The following is a 20286-nucleotide window of genomic DNA, read 5'->3' as shown; positions in this document are numbered from 1 at the left end:
TTTGGAAGAAAACTGATTTATATCAGATCTTTTGACGCCCTTAGTGAGTATTGCTAATTTACTAAGAATTTCTTCAAATTATTCGTAATTCTTGAGATAGTGACGTTTCTTTGAACAAATGAAAATGAAAAAAAAAATTGAATAATATATTATGGTTTATAATTAAGTAGGTAGGTATTTAAGTACCTACTTACAGATGTTATGATTTCATGGGAAATTTTAGTTTTTTTTTTATTTATTTAAGGAGAAAATTATAACCATAGTTTTTGGACTTGAGGTCTAGGTACTGATCACAGTTATTTAAAACATTCCAGGGTTTTCTGTCAAACTTAATCAACGAAACTCCAGCTTCAACAAAACACACGGTTTTTTAATGTGATATATTGACAATGACTCTGACATCGTAATTAGTACGTGGTTGGAATAATATGGACCTCGACCTTGAGGTTGCCACCTTATTTATTATCCTTATATTCTCAACAGCTAACGCCATCTATGGATAACCTTATATACTAATCTAGTGTCATCTATGGGTGAGCTCATACAATAATATCAAGAATATTACAGTAGTAGGATACCAAATAACATATTGGTTGGGGAGGAACATATAATAAAATTTTGAACCCACTTAAAGTAGTTCAAAGATTGGTAATCAAAGTAATTTTGAAAAAACCATCAAAATTTTCTACCGAAATTCTTTTTACAATTTTCAAAGTACCTACAGTAGACAAAATATATCAAAAATATTCAATACTTCAAATTTACAAAGAAATGCAGTCAAATACTCATAACTTGCAATTCAATACATCAGCAAGATACCAGAAAACTATTAAAATCCCAAAATTTAACACTAAGCTCATTCAAAATACCTATCTTTATCTAGGCATAATTTATTTTAATAACCTTCCATTAAATTTAAAAAATATCGAAAACATTCAGGAATTTCACCTTAAATTAAAAAAAATTACCTTAAACTATTATAAGTCCATATTACGTTCACTACTTACATCTAGAAGTAATATTGTTTAAATCTTGTGTTGTTTCTTTATAAATTATTTACCTTAATACTAACATGTACATAATTGAACTAGAATTCCCTCACCAAACACAAGAGCATTGTCTCTTTATGGTGAGGAAAGGCTACTTTAATTTCTATTGTTTTATATCTTTTTTTATCCTGTATACTTACTTATCTATGTAAAAATATATTTTTTCAAATATTAAATTTTAAAAAATAAAAAAATTAAAAAAAGGTATTATATGACCGTGGTTTTTCAATCAAATCTACATAGAAGGTATATAGATACAGGATTTTCCAATAAGATGTGTTATTTTGATATTTAATCGTAAAAGATCAATGGTTTCGTTGCTTGTGTGGCACGTAGCGCCGTCTTGTTGAAAGTAAACGTTGTCCAAATCAATACCATCCAATTCTGGCTATAAAAAACATTAATTATCTCTCGATAGCGATCCATTCACCGTAACTGTTGCTCCAGCCTCATTTTCGAAAAAGTAAGGTCCAATGACTCCGCCGGACCATAAATCGCACCAAAAAGTCACTCGTTGAGGATACAGAGGCTTTTCAACAATAACTCTTGGGATTTCCGAGCCCCAGATGCGACAATTTTGCTTGTTGACGAAGCCACCGATGTGGAAATGGGCCTCATCACTCAAGATGATTTGCATTTGATTCACTCAAGTGAATTTTAATAATTTCAATGCGTTGTTGAAGCGTGTATCGTTCCATTTTTATTAATGGCGTAGTTTCCACTTGTCAAATGTCAAAAATGACAGCTTCAAAAGTAACATCTACCGAAATAGCGGGCTATTCAAAATAATACCTCTTATTGGAAAATCCTGTATTTGTCTTAACTCTGACATCAACATTTTTTTAGGTTTACTGCTCAAATTTGAAAGTAGCATCATGTCAATGATATTATAAACCGTTCAATGCACATACATACATGTACATATACACTCACACACGCACGCACACGTTTTAATTCAATAGTATTAGCTCTTCAGTATCTACAACACACTACTACTGGTTCACCTATTCAGTGCTAAAATATAACAATCTGTCGATATAGGTAGAATGTAGAACTATTTGTGTAGTTTGAAAGCCGTAGATCCCAACATACCATGGAGCATGGTATCCAATCAAATTGCCATGTAATTAATTGGATGCCTGCAAATTGGGGTCGTATTTCTGGCCAATGGGTGGAGGGGGATTCCGGGGTGGGGTAGGGGGGATGGCGGCCATTTTGAAACAAGGGAATTTTAAATAGGGTTCTATTGTTCATAAATCAAATACTAATCAATTCAGATTCACGGTAGTAGTAAAGTTGTTGCAGCGCTGTGACTGTGCAGTATTTTGAGTTTGTCTGTTCCTAATTTTAATTTTGATAGTGTCATACAAATAATCATAATGATTGGAAGGCATAGAATAAATACTCTGTTTCATATTTTGTGGTCAAGATAAATAAATCAGCTCTAAATATTTCTCTCGGGAACTTTGATCAATAGCGATTTGAATGGATACTGATGTCGCCGATTCCAATTATTATCAACCTGTTCAAGAAAGACGTATACTTTGTGTCGTATATAAAACCTTCTTCGTAAGTGACTCGTCAAAATTCCAACTTGATGTGTATAGATAACATTCTTTTAAATACCAGATTTAAGTAGCTGTGTAGGTAGGTACTTCAGAACTTTCTTCTTCTCTTCCCTATTCCCTTCAGCCTCACAACGTAGGTACCCCAACGGGGGTGTGATGGCTCCACTGGTTCCGAGCCGTTGGGACTCTAGTGTTGGAATAGTGTTCTACGTCGTTTTTAATGAGTTTTTTTAGAGTTTTTTCATTGAACCCTTTCAGCCAGATTTGCATTCTTGATTTGTAATCATTAAACTTTTCTATTCGCTTTATATCTGGGAAAATGATGTTTTGGAGTTTTGTCACAACAAAATTGTAGTTTCTTTGTCTGAATATGGTTTTATGACATGGAATATTTTTTATGTCATTGTGATTTGACCGAGTGTGATGAATACGCGGCATTGTAGAGGATTCGGTATTTTTGAATAGTTTCAATAGTATATATTTGTTGTACTTCAAAACTATTAAAAATTGCAATCGAAAGCGTTATTATGGGTTCTTTCAGTATTGTCTTTATAATTCCTTTTTTTATTTTATCAGGTTATGTATATACTTTCAATGTAGGTAAGTAAAAAAGGTACCTGCAATTGCTTGTCGAAGCGTGTTCCACTTTTATCACGCGAGTACCAATGCGCGGGGACAGTATTCGGTAGTTTCCGGTCGTTCGTTGATAAAGTGGTTGGAGCATTGGAGGCCAAATTGGACTAATTGAAGGTAAAAAAGTTGAGCCAAATATTTCGCTAAATAGGACAGTCTGAATTCTACACAAATCAGTTCCAATTTAGAAAATGACAATTAGAAAGATTTTTTGTTAAAAAATCTTGTTAAATTCTCCAAACAAACACTTTTTATTTGAAAATGAAAATTGAATTCTAATCAAAAGTTCTACAGTTCAATGAATTGGGGTTAAAGATTTAAAGCGTCACAGCGAAAATATTATTATTAACTATTAGAACCTACTTCAAAATACATGAGATTTTTCATTCCGCATTCAAATATTTAATAATATTTTGCATAGGTAGTAGAAAATTATTTATTTATTCAGTCCACCCCTGGGATATAGAATCATCCCCACGTTTCGAATTTCACCATTTCAGAATCTGTGAATAATTCGGCTGTTGTATCTGCCGTCCATCGTAACTTGCAATTATAATATAATAATAATAATAATTGTTAAGCTCATTAACACGGAAACGAATCCGGAAATTTCCCGTATTATAATCCGGGAAACGGGACGGTCGGGAGAAGTCGGACAAAGCCGGGATTAGATATTAAATTACATCATTACCGAATTTTCGAATCTAAATTTGTATATTCTAATCTGACGAATTCTAGGTGATTTTGGCGTCGTTGTGACCTTGAAATAGATTTCTTGTGCATTCAACGGATGTATACTCTTACCGAAGTCGTATTAAAAAAACATAACATTGGGTGTGGAGTGAAAAATTAAAATCCGGGATTTCCTACTTACTATCCCTGGTTAGAACTGCAATGGAAGTTGTGGGCAGCCAATCATGACTATCTTCAGACTGGTATAAATTTTCCTTGACCCCAATGCCTCTGACATTTTGCAATTCACATCTCTTAGAAGTCTTAGAAGAACTGTCAGAATACAGAATCCGAGGAACATATTTTCGCATTAGGTACATTTGATTCCAGATGATATCGCTGTTTCTGAACTTATCTCTAAATAAGTATAAATTTTTTTCGTTAATCACGTCTGTCTGTTTGTGCGCTGAATTCTTCTAAACTACGCAACGGATTTTGACGAGGTTTTCACTAACATTTAGAGATTTTCTTCCGGAAGGTTTATGTACAAATATATGCATATTGTGTTTATAGAAAGTGGCGAAAAGTTGATGTTTTGTAATCAAGTCGTAAAAAAATAGTTTCGAGGGCTTACTTTGCTAACGCTGGTTAAATATTATCAGATACATCAAAATAATGGACTGCAGAATTGTATATCTTAAAAAAGCCTACGGAAAAGTCCTCGTTGGTATATGTCAATCTCCTAAGGATAACCAAACAAAATACTGTTCTTAAAACCAGATCAAATATTCATTCAGATTTTAGTATTACAAATGGACAAATACAATTAAAAATATTAAAATTTAATGCAAACAAAGACAAAGTTTTAAAGTCGCTTACCGATGGTTTTTATCGTGTAAACTGTAATTACTACTTTTCACGAAATTAAAAAAAAAAGTTTAACTAGACAAAGGTATCGTTAAAGTTATTGCCACTTCGCTTTTTTCATTATGTATAAATATATTTAATTAAGAATTTACAAACCTTGACAATTTTTTTTTAATGTTAAATGGTATTTCATAGTACAATATTAATGTATAAAAACTTTTTAGTTTCAGTGCAAATTGAGTCCTTATTTTTTTTTACAAATTAAGGACATCACCATCATGGATTATGTCATATTTGAAAGTGATATTCAAAAGGCAACTTATGTAACTAGTATTACCTTACCAGTATTATAATGCATTTAATGTAGGTACCTATTTTAAAACACACAGAAAATGGTAAGAAATGTTAATACCTATCTAGAAAATTCATCCAAAATATAATTATAAGACAATCTTCAAACAAAAAATCGACCATTCTGAATACACATAAGTTTAAATTATATTTTGGTTTTGGAAGTAAAATGAAAAAAGATATTGAAAATCAATTTAAAACCAACAGATCTAAACGATTCTGACGTCATCCTATCCTGGTGAAAAACATATTTTTTCTATCAACAGTAATTACACTATCGTCAATTGTCACCAAAATATTAAAAGTTATGCGGTACTTGCCAGAATGTTATTAGAATAAAAACTCTTCGTCCGTTTGTCAATTACATTGTCTAATTACAGTAAACAAGTTACTAAGTAATTACAGAAATTGACTAAATTATAGATTTGACTGGCCCCCTGGCCACTGAATGTAGGTTCTACCCGCCTCCTGTTTCAGTTTCCGGCGAGCCTAGGATTAGCGCCATTACGACTCCTAGCGGATATTTTAACAAACTAACTCCGCCGAAGGAACTGGATATCTGAGTCACACCACGAAGAAATATTATAATATTCGTAGGTTTCACTTCACTTTTTACCATTTTAACAACCTTGTAACTTATTAGAGACATTTTACATTATCTCCAATTAGTAAATACGCACTCAGGAAAATAATTTCCTTAGTGCGTACCAGTGCCGGTCGGTGACTTTTTGTAGAAGGGATGCTGGACATCAAATGTTTATACTCGTACTTACTACGTACTTGATATCAAATATGCGTATCTAGACGCTAGCCCACGAACAAGATACAATTAAGTACCGTCTATAATTATCTCCATAAATCCATTAACCAATATTTCCAGTATCTAGAATAAGTTTTTTTTCCGCAAATGGCCGAGACACAATACTTTTTTGCATTAACGATTCAATTATACAACCACAAAATTCACAATTATCATTTAGAACACGTTGGCGAAGTATCCATCTTATTTTGGGTATTCATTTAAATTATGATTAAAAAGTAAATCGCAGTAATATTCAATAAGAATTCGACTTCAGTATTCAAGCTCAAAGCAAACTGTCAAAGCAGCGCGCGCATACAATCCAATGAATTATTAATAGAGTATACGATTATGTGGATTATACACATTAGCATTAAAGACGGTTTTTGTTCGTTGGATGCTGTCATTAATATCATATAAAGTTGAAGAAGATATTGGCTTTCGTGTCTCAGTGCGCATGTGCGGAAAGAACGTACGTTCTATCATTCTTGGATACGGTTTACAGATAGCTTCCACACCGCAGTGTGTTTTACGCGTTTCACAGTAGGTATTTGAGAATGTATGTGTATTTAGACTCGCCCGCGCTGTTTGTATCGCGTCGTTCGTTGTGCGTAGATACACGGAAACGGGACGATAATATGCACGATGTCTTTTATCAATAATATTTGTATTTTTTTTTTCAGCGCCGTTTTTGTAAAAAAAATCACATTAAGGTCGTTGTAGAAATATTAAAATATTTAAATTGCAGTATTGGTGTTTACGGCTAGAAGTCGAAATCTTTTTACTCTAACATGCAAGGGATGCGGAGCATCCACAGCGTGTATGAACGGACCGCGCCTGGTGCTTACGTCATCTTTGGGGGATTCTGTGTTGGTGTATTTTTACGGAAATGAAGGAGAGGAATGAAGGGTGAGTAGGAATCCTGGGATCAGTGTGTCCAGGATTAAAGGACGTATGAATCCATCACTCTAACCCCGATGCAGACCAAAACCCCATAAACCTCACCCCATGAACCCGGCATTAAACGAACATCGAAACATGAATTGCTTGATGCTTGTACTTATTAAAAGTTATACTTATTGTATTCCGAGTGTTAGGTACATATCTGGAATATTTGTAAGAGTGCACGTTACCAAAAAATACTGTAAACCTCATATACACAGAACTGATATATTCGTATATACAAATAATCCAATCAGTAAAAAATACTCGTCGTCAGGAATTTGAAATTTGCAAAAATTAGTTAACTTTTTATCAAATATGCCCTTTTAACTTGTAGATAACCCACAAGAGAACTAACTGTTTTAGGAATGTTATGTGGCTAGGAAAGAACGGGAGTACTTGCATAAGAAAAAGAAAGAGGTTAATATTTACGAGGCTATTTAAAGACCATTAAAAAAAAAAAACATTCACAAAACGTTTCTATTCGGAATGGTGGCCTGAAACTCAAATTTACTCCAGCGCTTCGATTCTTGATGCCACACTTTTACTAAAAATTGCCCAACACAATAAAAGATTAGTCATGTTCTGTGTTGGTGTACCAAAACAGTTAAAATGCAGCATGTTACCGACTTAGATGTTTTAAAATACTATTTTTGGGTGTGAAATAATTTATTATTCGTGAAATGGAACAATTGTTTTGATTAGAGAAGTTTGTAATATATTAGCAAACCGTATAGAAAAATAATGGTAAAAAGTTTTATTCATGTCGTATGCCGTTAACAAATAATTAAACAATTTTTCAACGAATATAAAAAAGGGTCATTCAAAGCATGTAGGGATTTTGAAAATCTAAAAATAAATATATATCACTCCGGCCTAATATGCATACTATGGTATAGCGAATAGCAGATGTTATATGATCTAGCAGCTGAATCGTTATAGATGTCGCATGTATCCTGTGTACAACAGTAGCGCTACAACATTATACTATCTATTAATTTTTTCCTCACTGGGTTTTAAGTCCATGATCCCAGAATCTTGGGCATACCGAACGGAGAAAACTTACTGATATTATTTGACCCGCCGCGCCGGTGGTTGAGTTGACATCGCGTTTGGGTCTACCCAGGCGTAGTGTGTTGGCACAACAAGAGCAACATTTTTTTCTTAAAAAAATATACATATATAAAGAATGTCTTCGAATTATTCGTAATCCGGTTAAACACGGGATTGCAGGCTTTTAACGAATGAATTGATGGGTTTCCTAATAAACTTTCAGTAAATCACAAATGTGTTAAGGCGATGTTCATAAAAAAATATATATATATTCGCATTTCGTCATTGTATACCTATTATCAGGACAAATGAAGGTGCATGAATCCCGTTTTTAACCGGATTTTAATAAATCAGCAACACTGATTTTTCTCTCTGCTCTCTGCCATGAAAATCTTGTTCTATGAAAACGAAGTAAAATATTACACAATATTTGATTGTTTTATGCTCTTTTCACGTTATTCTTCTGTGTTAAGGTTGTAATAATGCAGGATTCTAACCTTTTTCTATTATTTTCGTCCTAACGTCCCCAATTAACGAAATGTCACGTTTCAACAGTTCCTCCCTAATGGCCAATGACAGGATCTATCTTCTTATAAAATAATTGGTCGTTTTCCGACGTGTCTACAGTTTCTTGAAAATGGTTTAAAAATAAACACCTTATTTATTTTCGCCGAAGTCGCGCCTTCTGGAAAATGTGTTCGAGGAAAAACTTGCTTCCCATTTAGAAAACATATATTTATTTTTCTCAACTGTGTGAATAAAGTTTTTTATCATTGTTTTGCACATATATAATTTTTTATTTATTTATCATAAACACTTAGGACGGGTTGTTTGGGAGAATTTGAACAATTCATCAAATTTCAACGTTCATTTTCGGATTCTGTGAAAGACTTATTCAAGTTCTGTTATTATATCATTTTTAACAATAATAATAATAATAAGTGTTTTATTATCTTTTTTTTGTGTAACAAATAGATATAATGATATCCTCACTGAGATCTCCCGTGGTGAGGATTTCATTTACATATTATGTATAATTTAATTATAAGAAAATTAATATTACATCAAAGTTACAAATGAATTTAATTATGAACATATATCATGCAATGATATACCTATGCATTGTAGGCTAGTTGCTTGAAAAAACTGAAATAAAAACAGAACTTGAAAAAATCTTTCACAGAACTTGAAAATGAACGTTGAAATTTGATGAATTATTCAAATTCTTCGAAACAACCCGTCCTTAATAATAATAATATTTGAATGATTTGTATAGCGCCGTTTTTGTGCAAAATCACCGCTGTACAAATGTATAATACATTTCTACAATGATCTATGTTATTACTAACTATATATGGAGATAATATACAGTACAATACTTACCTGGTAGGTCACTTGAGATTAACACTTAATTAAAATTAACTAATTGTATTAGTGAAATTTAGATACAGGATTTAGGACATAATTGGAAAATTGGATATAACTGGACTTTCTCTCAGGAATGATATATTTAATTTAAGGGTATGACAGCTTACTCATAGTTACACATAATAATATTTGTAATCTGTAACTGTATGGTTTAGTAGTAATGTTTTGTAAAAATGTAAGAATGTTTTGGGGAAAGTGTTATTTTGCCGTCATAAGTAAAAAGACCGCATCGTCCTTAAGATCCTTAAGGAGGATGCTATAGTTCCACCAACAACCGTAGATACTTTTTGCGAGATGTAGGTATATCGCAGCCTTACATGGTACCATAAAAGTTATTCTGTCTACGAGTATGTGAGAAATATGATTAAACAGTGTTACATAGAGAGAACACAGCGTTTACATTTTCCATAAAAAAATTACAGTGTAAAGTTTAGTCATATTTTTCAGTGTGCTGTAAGTGTCAAACAGGAAAAGCACAACCCCCTTGCGGATTAGGGTTATTTTAACGGTGATCTCTTTTGCTGTAAGTGCCTACCAAGCCATTATATGTCACAGGTTACTTCTAGTTCGGTACGAGAAACGTAAAACATGAAATGCCACGGAGGAAACGAGACAGAAACATCACGAGTCAGCCATTTCAACCTTACACATACACACATTCAAACAATACCCCTATTGTCTATATCATTATTCCAAATCCAGTTCCATAAGGTCTCAAAACCCCCAGACACAATGATAATTGCCAAACGAATTTAATCTTTGAGCAAAGTTCATCTAGCGCGCATTTTCGCCAAGTCGTATACTGCATAAATAATATTATCTCGGGTAAGTTAGCATAATGCGTCCGCACCGGACTAACTGAAAGAAAATTCAGCGAATACATCAAAAGGGCAGAATGAAAATCATTTTAAAACTACACTTTATGAGCTAATGATGCAGTTTTTTTACTCGTGCGTTAAGATTAACACGTGTTTTTTTTAACATGTAAGAGTTCTGAGTAAGGCAATGTGGCTGCATTAAGCGAACTGAAAGAAAATTTTGCTGCTATCGTCAAAAGGGTCATGTCAAATGTTAAAAAGAGTAAAGTTTTCATGAGGTTCGATAGATTTTTTTATTCGTGTGTGTTAATTTGTACGCGATTTTTGTGAGATTAGGTTCACACACACGTACGTTTGTGTTTCAATTCAAATTTTGTATGGCGGTAGCGTCTCGTCCCGCTCGCACTAATTATTTCCCTATATCCACGTGGGACGCGTTCCACGTTTGAATGTTGGGGGGAAAGGGGCTCGGCCAATCACAGGCGAGAGCGCAGGTGGAGGGACGCCGAACTAGCATTATTGCCATGGGATGAAATTTAAAATAATTGGAATATGGCCTTTTTTCGAAAATCGAAATTAAAATGAGCGCTCAACCGTTTATTTCTTGGAATGGAATTTAAATTTCGGCAAAATCGGATTAATTATTCGAATTATATATATTTGTTTAAATTGGAAACGTATCAGGTTCAAGTATTTTTCTGACTAGTTTCAAAATTGATTTTATGTATGTACGTTGTTTTGAGTCAAAAAATAATTATTTTTCGTGTGGTTATTAATTTAGATTCACTAATTTAACAAATACAGAATATTCATAAATTTGTAGGTGGTATCCGTTATGATGAACGAACATAACCTAAAATAATTTTGTTCAATTAGATATTTAATTTCACTGCCGGCAACCCACCTTTTAATTACATTCTTCTTCATTCTATTTTGACAGTAGGTACTTATTTCTAACATTATGCTTTGTCTGACTTAATTTTAGCTGGGTCAAAATTCTTTTCAAACTTGGTTTAATTTTTTTTAAGTTTTCTTATTTATTTGTCTTTGTCTCTTTTATTTAACGTTATTTTAGGTTAACCAACATTCCCATAAATTGCTATTTCAACATAGGCTTTTCTTCCCCTGTCGGATGGAAAGTACTTTTAAAAACACGCAATTATAATTTTTAAATTAATAATACATGACATGAAAAAATTAATAATTTTAAAAATATATATATCCATGACACTATCTGAGTTTCAGATCGATTGGATGTCGGGAATTTCCGCTTCCAAGATATTTTGCATTCATTCATTATCGAAAACAAAATTAAAATAGATGTATTTAAAAAGGTTATTAATTTGAACAAGTAGGTACCTACTAGCTAGCCACTTCCCAGCATTCCCCACTTTGCCGACTGTACGCAAATTTGGCAACTGTTTTGAAACGTCGCGCGACGACGCAATTCGCGAACATAATTCGCCCGTGTTACAATTTAGACAAAGTAATTAGGTGAACCCTAATTGGTCTGCCAGCAGGCAATTATGCGCTCTAATATAAAGCAGCAAAAGGCGCAAAATTGAATATAATTTCCATGTGATTTACGCTGTTTGATAAAATGGCACGGATAAAATCCGGCGATTACACGATTTAGTAAACATCATTAGTTCGAATTTCAAAATGACCTGCTTTTGTGACGATGTTTATGAACTCGATGAAATAATTATGATTCATTATTAAATTAAGAACGATTCACTTGTTTGTTTTTAAAAGATTTGAAGCTTTCGAATTTCAACGCTAGATGTCATTCAATGAAAACAATACATTAATTTGAAAATATGATGATTTGGATAGAAATTTAGAGCAATTACCTATACAATAAGTGTAGTTTTTATTGGTAAACTGAAGTATGTATAAAATATCCAGATCTTTCACCATTATCATCAGGTCCACCATGAGAAATGGATGTCAAAAACACAGTTAAACCAATTTTTTCTTATCGATTGTACAAGATAATTTTGAAAAAAAAGGAGTATTCTTATTCAGAAGAACTATCTACTAGGAAATATACTAGCGCAGACCCGTAAAAAAACACGGGATATTATATAGGATGTATATTATTATTATGTAGGATCTGAGAAACTGATGATATTATTTTTTAAAATATTTGTCATTGCCGTTCAAAAACAAATAATGGCAATTTTAGAAATGGCCAGAAATTTATCGATTGAATTAACTTGAAAAATTTCGAGATCTGTCGAAACAAACACACTTTTCAAATCAATTATGTGTATAAATATTTAAAACCATTTCGGTACCTAGCGTCCAAAATAAAAATAAAATTATTAAAAATTCTACTTTTGCTACCACATTTGTAATTTATTTTGTCTCCTCTTGTCCAATGGCTTCCTGCGTCGCTCCGCACGCAGTCCCGGCTCTCCCCCATCAAAACACGCCGGTTTTTCTATTTCCCCCCGCTTACCCTCGTCTCCCCTCGCGCCCGGCTTTGCCCCTTTCCATTTTCCACCACCATTTTACGTCCACAAACAACACAGCGAGCTGCAAACACAAAAGTCTCGACCAAATTAAATTTTCATAACCATACCCCCCCTGTGAAATGTACGCGGTTCTACGAGTATGGACGGATGCACGATACGAATTCAGATATACATACATGTTATTCTATTCAAATTTATGATAATAATCCTATTTCTTTTAAATTTCTTGCACAAGAGTTCTGCACTCTACGAAAAAAGGAAACTATTAAACTATAGTGTTATTATTATTATTAACTATTACACTACGGTTTTTTACATTACGGTATAATAATGTATTGTAATGTATTACACAACAGTGTATTGTAATGTATTACCCTACATTATATTGTAATGTATTACCTACACTATAGTGTATTGTAATGTATTAGACTATAGTGTATTGTAATGTATTACACTACAATATATTGTCATGTATTTATTTATTTATTTTAAGGAACATAAAAAGTCTTAATATAACTTTAATATACAAAAGAGGATGGAAAAGAAACAGACCAATTGTAGATGTTCACAGATGATTGATTTGGTAATATACAACTAATTATTTAGTGAATGTAGATTAAAATATAAAAAGCAGGACTAAGTAACAAATTTAAAAGCAGAACTATGTAACAAGTATAAAAATAGAAGTAGAACAAATGTAATAAACCTATATAATGAATTATACAAGTTATTCATTACACTACAGTGAATTACATTATAGTGTTGTAATATATTGCAGTGAATTATAAGTAGTGTATTTGTCTTACATTACAGAGCATTGCATTATATATTTATGCACGTTAATACGTCTTTTACTTAGTTTATACAATATACACAGTGAATAAGTAGGTACACCTGATATTGATATATTTATTATGTACTGTACAAAAAAAAACTTTACTTTCTTACAAAGTAAGAAGTATCAATACTATTATAATATGCACTTTAATACAGTGCATGTATTAAAGTGCATTACACTGCAGGATACAGTGTCGTTGAAGGGAATTTTCACAACAACAGCGTTTTACAAAGTTTATTGTAGTAAATCACACTTGAAGCTAAATAACACAAAACTGCGCTATATAAATGAACTATTGTTACATACCTATTAAATATTATTTTTTTTAAAGATAATGTATTAATGGTAATGGTACTGAAAATTACAATCAGAATTAGAAAAATAAACCTTAAATCTTCCACACATTTTAACTGTATTCATAGATTGTGAAAATACTATGAATTTTCACAAACAATGAATACAGTTAAAATGTGTGGAAGATTTAAAATAAACCTTAAATCTTACACACATTTTAACTGTATTCATAGTTTTTGAAAATACCGCAATGGAGTATGTTGTGAAGCTGAAGGGAGGGATTACGAGAAAGAGATGGGGAAGAGAAAGGTCGGGAAGTACCTGGGTATTTAAATCTGGCCATACCTAATTATTTTATTTCAAGCAATGTTTGCATTTTGAATGTACGAGGTCTTTCACCGGGAAGATTTTGAGAGAGTGAGAAGTTACTTAATTGACTAAGCAAAAGCGTATGCATTGAGCCCACAATAGAGTTTCAATGGCTGCGAGGCATGCCCCTTGAAATTTGCGTTTATCTATTATAAAAGTTCTTCAACAGAGCTACGTTGGCAAATCACGGTGGGGTTTTGATGCTTACTCTGATTAGTAGCATTCACAAAATGTGCAAAACTTTTGCAATTTTACAGCAAATAAATAATTAGTTTGCATATAGATTTGAATAGAAACATATGAATTTGAATAGACATATTTAGCACGAGATATCCTTTTACACTTGCGTGATTTCGAGTATCGCCATTCCGTTAGAATTTAATAATGATGAAACTCAGTTTTTTGCATATCTCATAAGTCTAAGGGCCTGTTGTTTCACAGAATTTAAAACATTCTGTTAAATTTCTATTAGTATTTTAGTTCTGTGAAATAACTGGACCATAGTGGAATAATAACATAACTTTGAAATTTGATAGAGAACGATTAGAGTGAAACAGTGTTTTATTTGCATATTTTTATCAGTCGCATTTTCAACCAAACAGAGTATAATTTCTTAGAAAGGACTCACTCACGCGGTCGGCACTTTCCTATTGGCCGGGAGGGGGAGATTTATTGTCCCCTGCCTTCTAAATTCTCCAAATTCAAAAGATGAGAGCCATCCTACCCTGTGGGGGGCTTCGTCCTGGGGGTGGGAGTACATGAATACACTCATATCACTAATTATTACCCGTTATTTATAAAGACGCGATGTATGTGTTGTGAAAAAAAATATATATTAATAATTTCGAAAATAATATTTAAAGGTTTATGGGATTGCTCAGTGGTTAAAGCGGACTCCCAGAATCGGAAGATCCTGAGTTCACAACCCGTTCATAGCAATAGTCTTTTTATTCTGAGAGTTTGTCGTCAAGTTACTTTAAATGGCGTTGCGGAACGTTTCTCAACTTTCTATACATATAGTATGCATGTATTAACCTTCCTTAAGAAATTTTCTAAATGATATTGAAAACCATAGCAAAATATGTTTAATTTAATTAATATTCCCATAGATTCGTTTTTTTTAAACGTATGCTAAAATAAAATACTGTTTTTGAAAGCAGATAAAAGCTCTTTCAGATTTTAATATTACAAATTGACATACACAAAATTATGATTTCAAAAGCATAGGAATTAACGAAAATATACCACTTTGCACGAAACTAAAAAAAAACATATTTAATTACGAAACCGTATAACAAATAACAGTAATACGTCAGAGATTTATTATATTATAATTCATTATAATTCAAAATAAATCTCTTACAAATTCCTCGTACAAAAAACAGCATAAAAAAATTCTAGCAATCCATTTTTTTATATCCGAAATATTTATAAAATTTTTAAATACTCGCCAAAACAGAGTTGCCAGCAATAAAATATCGTATTACAGCCATCAAAAAGACTATTATTTTTTGTACTTCCTCACCCGGCCTGATGCGTGTAAAGTGACAGGTCGACGTATTATGCCATATTATGCGATCATTAGAACCAAAATAACCATTGTACAGCTTCAATGAGCTTTACAGTCGTGTAATCGAGATTTTCGCAATGGCGAACTTAAGCTTTTTAGACTTGTGTATGATAAAATAACGGTGTTGAATATTTGAACCACCGTAATTCAACAATATATTTTCTTAGTACCTACGCACGATTGTGATATTTTCAAAATAAGAACTTATTCATCGTAATAAATTATAATACTTAGGAATCCACTAACATGTGATACCGAGGTACCTACCTAAAATACATATATTTTCACCAAACCTATTATATTTCTTCTATATTTGAAATTTGTAATTACAAATTTCGTGATTTCATAAATAACAAATTTTTCAGTTTTCAACCTGACTCAAGTCAAATTATCTATATTTCCCGCAAGTTTTACATATAACGTAGTATATTTTTATTTATTTTTATTGTGGACTCGTTTTTTAGGTTATCCATTGCAATCTTTCACATTTGCGAAAGAGCAATATTAAAGACTCACCTTTTCAAGTTGTCGTATCCAGAATAATAATCGTATTGTTTTCCAGTTGTGTTTCATCAGTCCAGGGGATTCTTTTCCTTGACAACCCATTTTAATGTAACAACCATTTATTATCAGGCAGAAATCATAATATTCAATATATTTTAAGTCATTGGTTAGTTGTAAATCACTCTAAATTTATCTTATTTATAAGCCAGTAGTTATAAGTCACTATCTTTGAAACTTAGTTATAAGACAAAGTGTAAGTGATAGGAATAAATTAAATTCTTTCTCACGAAAACGGCGCTATACAAATAATCCAATCATTATTATTATTAATGTATCTTTTAAAAATCTATTTGGTCGGTCTTATTGTAAGCGTTGACAATACGTCAAATCTGTACGAATAAACTAAAATACATTTTTTAATTTCACCATTTTAATTTTTTTTAACCTGTTGAAGGCCAGAGCATAAATCAGAAAATATATTTTTTCAGCCTTCAGAGAGGCGTCTTTCACAAAATCACAAGTGGAACCTAAAGTTTTACTAGCACAAACGATGCTGATTTAGGACAAAATCGCATCACAAACGAGGACAATATAAGAATGTTTGCACGTTCTCTGAAAACCTATTTGCAGTCCACAAATAATCACAGTGCGAAAGACAAAATAATATCCCTGATTATGATGAATAACCTGACAACATTTGCATCTTTATATTACTTTTTTTTGAAAATTTTTTGATACACACAGGTACATATATAATTATAGAAAATATAAGACAGTAACTAAAAAATCCCACAAAGGCTAAGCCTGTGCGTGGGCATTACAAGTTATGAATTCAAAACAGTGGTGGTTAAATAAAGAAAAATAAATAGTTAGATCAATATGATTTTACTGGAGTTTTTGCGTAACTATTAAAAGTTAATAAACTATAGATAAATATTTAATAAACAGTTAAAGTTGAACTCAAATAGAAATTTTTAAAAAATGTAGACGGTAATGGCATATTTTAGGTATCATATTCGTAGTACAAATTATAGAAAAAAAATTCTTACTTCCAGATTTTTATTACTCAGCTTTCAACATTTATTTTATACGAATTTAGGTTCTGGCACATCTTGATGGAACTCGGCAAGGAATTAAACAATTTTGGGCCAATATAGTTAATGTGTAGCCTAGTTAAATAGTTAATGGCTAGCCTAGTTTTGCAGTGAGGTACTGTGTACACGCATATATTGTGTCTCTGGCTAGAACGATTTGGGTTTTTACAGAAATTATAAGGACGAGTGTATATAAATTTAAGACATTGGACACAGTAGATCCGCCTTAGTTCCATAATGTCAGTTACCTGAAACAATTGATCGGTGGGATATGTCTTGGTCTTCTGGTGCATTTTATTAATGATAGACTTCTGAACAATTTCTAGAGGTTTCACATGGTTATTGTATGTTCCTCCCCTGGCGATTATTTGTAGGAAATTGATGAGAGTACCAATGTATCATAAACAAGCCTCATGGTTCTTATGTTAACAATATTGCTCATGCGTTTGAATATGTAAATTAGATTCCTCAGTTTATTGACAGTTTTTTCTATGTGATAAGTCCATTTGAGTTGACAGTTAATAGTTACACATAGGTATTTGATACAAAAAGAGTAAGTAAGATTAAGATTTTAAAGAGTAAGATAGTGTTTGTGCAATGGTGGAGGACTTCATAAGCTGGGGAATTGAACTTGAACTCAAATGGAACTTTTATTGATTGCACCACCGACCGCTTCACTATAAATGAATAATATTTTTTTCCAACTAATAATTATTGATTTAATCAATGGCATTATGGCCACTAACGACAACTGCCACCGGTATTGCCAACTGCCTGGGAACTTCGGCTGGCGTGAAGTCACTGCCGCCTACCGCGCGCATACACCATAAAATTTCACAAATTTCAATCGCCGTAAAATTCGTTAACATAAAAAATTTAATAAAAATACTCTAATTTATGCATTATATTTTTGAAAAACATATTTTGACTAACCTGTATTCTGTCTTCGGGTAGGTCAGTCTTAAGGCTCAGCATCTCTCTGGCATATACGTCAGGATAGTGCGCGTCCTTGAAGGCTTTCTCCAGCTCGTCCAGCTGGTAAGAGGTGAAGATGGTCCGACTGCAGGAAGTTGGAGGAACAACGGTTGTTATACATACAACTACTAATTACTTATTGACTAACTTAATTTTTTTTTGACATGACTACGCATATTAGCGTATATAATATACCTATATCGCAAAAAATCGCAGTTCCGCAACTACACTAAGTAGGTATATATGTACCACAAGTAAAAATCTTTTGTTTTACGTTAGGTAATATGAAAATCCGTACGGCTTTTTACATGCAAAACTTAATTTTTGATTTCATGCCAAAATATAAAATCAAACTGAAACATTTTTTTTAATCAAAAGGTAGGTTACCTGAAGCAAATATAGGCCAAAAGAAATCGATTTTTTTCATCATTTTAAAGGCATCTCTGGCAATTATTTGTGAGAAAAATTTGCATGAGAGGTTGCGAGGAGGTTGACATGAATATTTGTAAAGGAATATGGAAATTTTCGGGATTTCTTAGTGAAATAGAGAAAGTGACTGCAATTGGTGCAAAACTTTAAAGGTCGATATCTCAGTGTGTCATATTTTAGAAACAGCAGTGTAGTTGCAAAAATACGATTTAACTTTTTAAGAATAAAAATAAAGTTATTTTTTGTTTAGATTTAGGCACTCACCTATGACGCCTCTTCTTCTTCTTTTTCTTGTTGAAACCGGAAATACCGTCCACGGTGAAGTCCTTGCTAGATTCTAACGGGGACATCCCTGGAAAAAACGGAAAATCACCTGTTAAGGTTTATGATTTGCACAAATATTAAAAAAGGTACAGATTTTTTTCAATACTCTAAATTCATATATTTCTTGGGATACAAATACAGAGTTCACAGTATTAGACAATTTTATCAAATTCAAAGGCGGAAAACATATATTTTTTCATTGGGAATAATTATTCAACTCATTTATTTAAATATAACTTACATCGTGAGCAACAGAACTTTGATATGTCTATTTAAAAAATATAAGAGAATTAACTATTCAAAAAGAAAAAAAAACACTAAGAAAATAACAAGGCAAGAATTAAATACCTACGTAGATAGTAAGTACCAGTTATGAATAAATTGACAAAACGTTTAAAATTTTCTTTAGTTATTTAATAATTTTAACGCACGATTTGTTAAAAGCTTCGATTTGCTTAATCAAGCAATGAGCCTATTAGACGTTCGAGAGATTCGAGGTCCCCTCCGAGAAACCGACGTCTAATCATATTTTCCTCTTTAAAAATCACCAAATCACGCGTAAATCGAGCTAAATCAAAACCCGAAAAAAGCCCAGACACAAAATTGCCCGTCTCCTGGAGAATCCACAAATACCGAAATACGCGACGCTATTTCGCCCAAGCCAGAGTTTCCAAATCAGGCCCAGAAAGGGGACTGGTTTATCAACTAAAGTCAAGCGCATAGGAACTATTTGCTGCAAAACTCATTCCATTTTTGGTAGAAATAATTATGATATTTTCAAGTCGATCAATAGAATAAACGCATTGATAAGTACTAAAAAACTTAAAATCCGATTAAAAATTCTCCGACACGCACAACACTATTTTGTCTGGAATTTTAATACACACTTTCCACAATGTGCGTGTTCGGGCACCACCCTCCTTTCCGATCTTTTGTCACCGGGAGAAGTTATAATTTTGACAATTCAACAAGTTACACATGACGAGTTCAAAGCCGCGTTTTCGCCGTGAAGTTTAAATGCATATGAGAGAACGAGAGGTATGCACAACAAAGTTAGGACTTTTTCAATATTCTGGTGGCATCTGTTGGACCATTTTTCTTTCCGTTTCGAAATTTCCTTCTTCCGTCATTTGGTTACCGAAATCAAATTAACTTCGCGGCCTGGTTTCAGTTCTCAAGAGCTATCGAAACAGTGCGTTTAAAATATTAATTAAAAATTATTATATTAA

At 32.5% G+C, this 20286-nt stretch overlaps 1 protein-coding gene across 3 annotated transcripts in view; it reads right to left on the bottom strand.

Moving 5' to 3' along the window:
• Window positions 1-20286, bottom strand: part of LOC149415332 (uncharacterized) — a 209848-nt gene that overhangs the window by 104041 nt on the left and 85521 nt on the right. For 2 of the 3 annotated variants that reach the window (XM_089642536.1, XM_089642537.1), the window contains 2 exons: window positions 18998-19106; window positions 18263-18389 (listed from right to left, as the gene is read on the bottom strand). In XM_089642536.1, the coding sequence (XP_089498662.1) occupies window positions 18263-18389; window positions 18998-19106 (236 nt within the window). The remainder of the gene's footprint in view (window positions 1-18262; window positions 18390-18997; window positions 19107-20286) is intronic. The other variant, XM_089642538.1, reaches the window with a different exon arrangement.

Source organism: Hesperophylax consimilis, chromosome 18 (assembly GCF_061612785.1).
Source record: "Hesperophylax consimilis isolate HC1 chromosome 18, BYU_Hcon_1.0, whole genome shotgun sequence".
In the NCBI taxonomy this organism is placed as follows: Eukaryota; Metazoa; Arthropoda; class Insecta; order Trichoptera; family Limnephilidae; genus Hesperophylax; species Hesperophylax consimilis.
The sequence above is the reverse complement of the archived record's forward strand: the minus strand, read 5'-3'. Positions and strand labels throughout refer to the sequence as shown.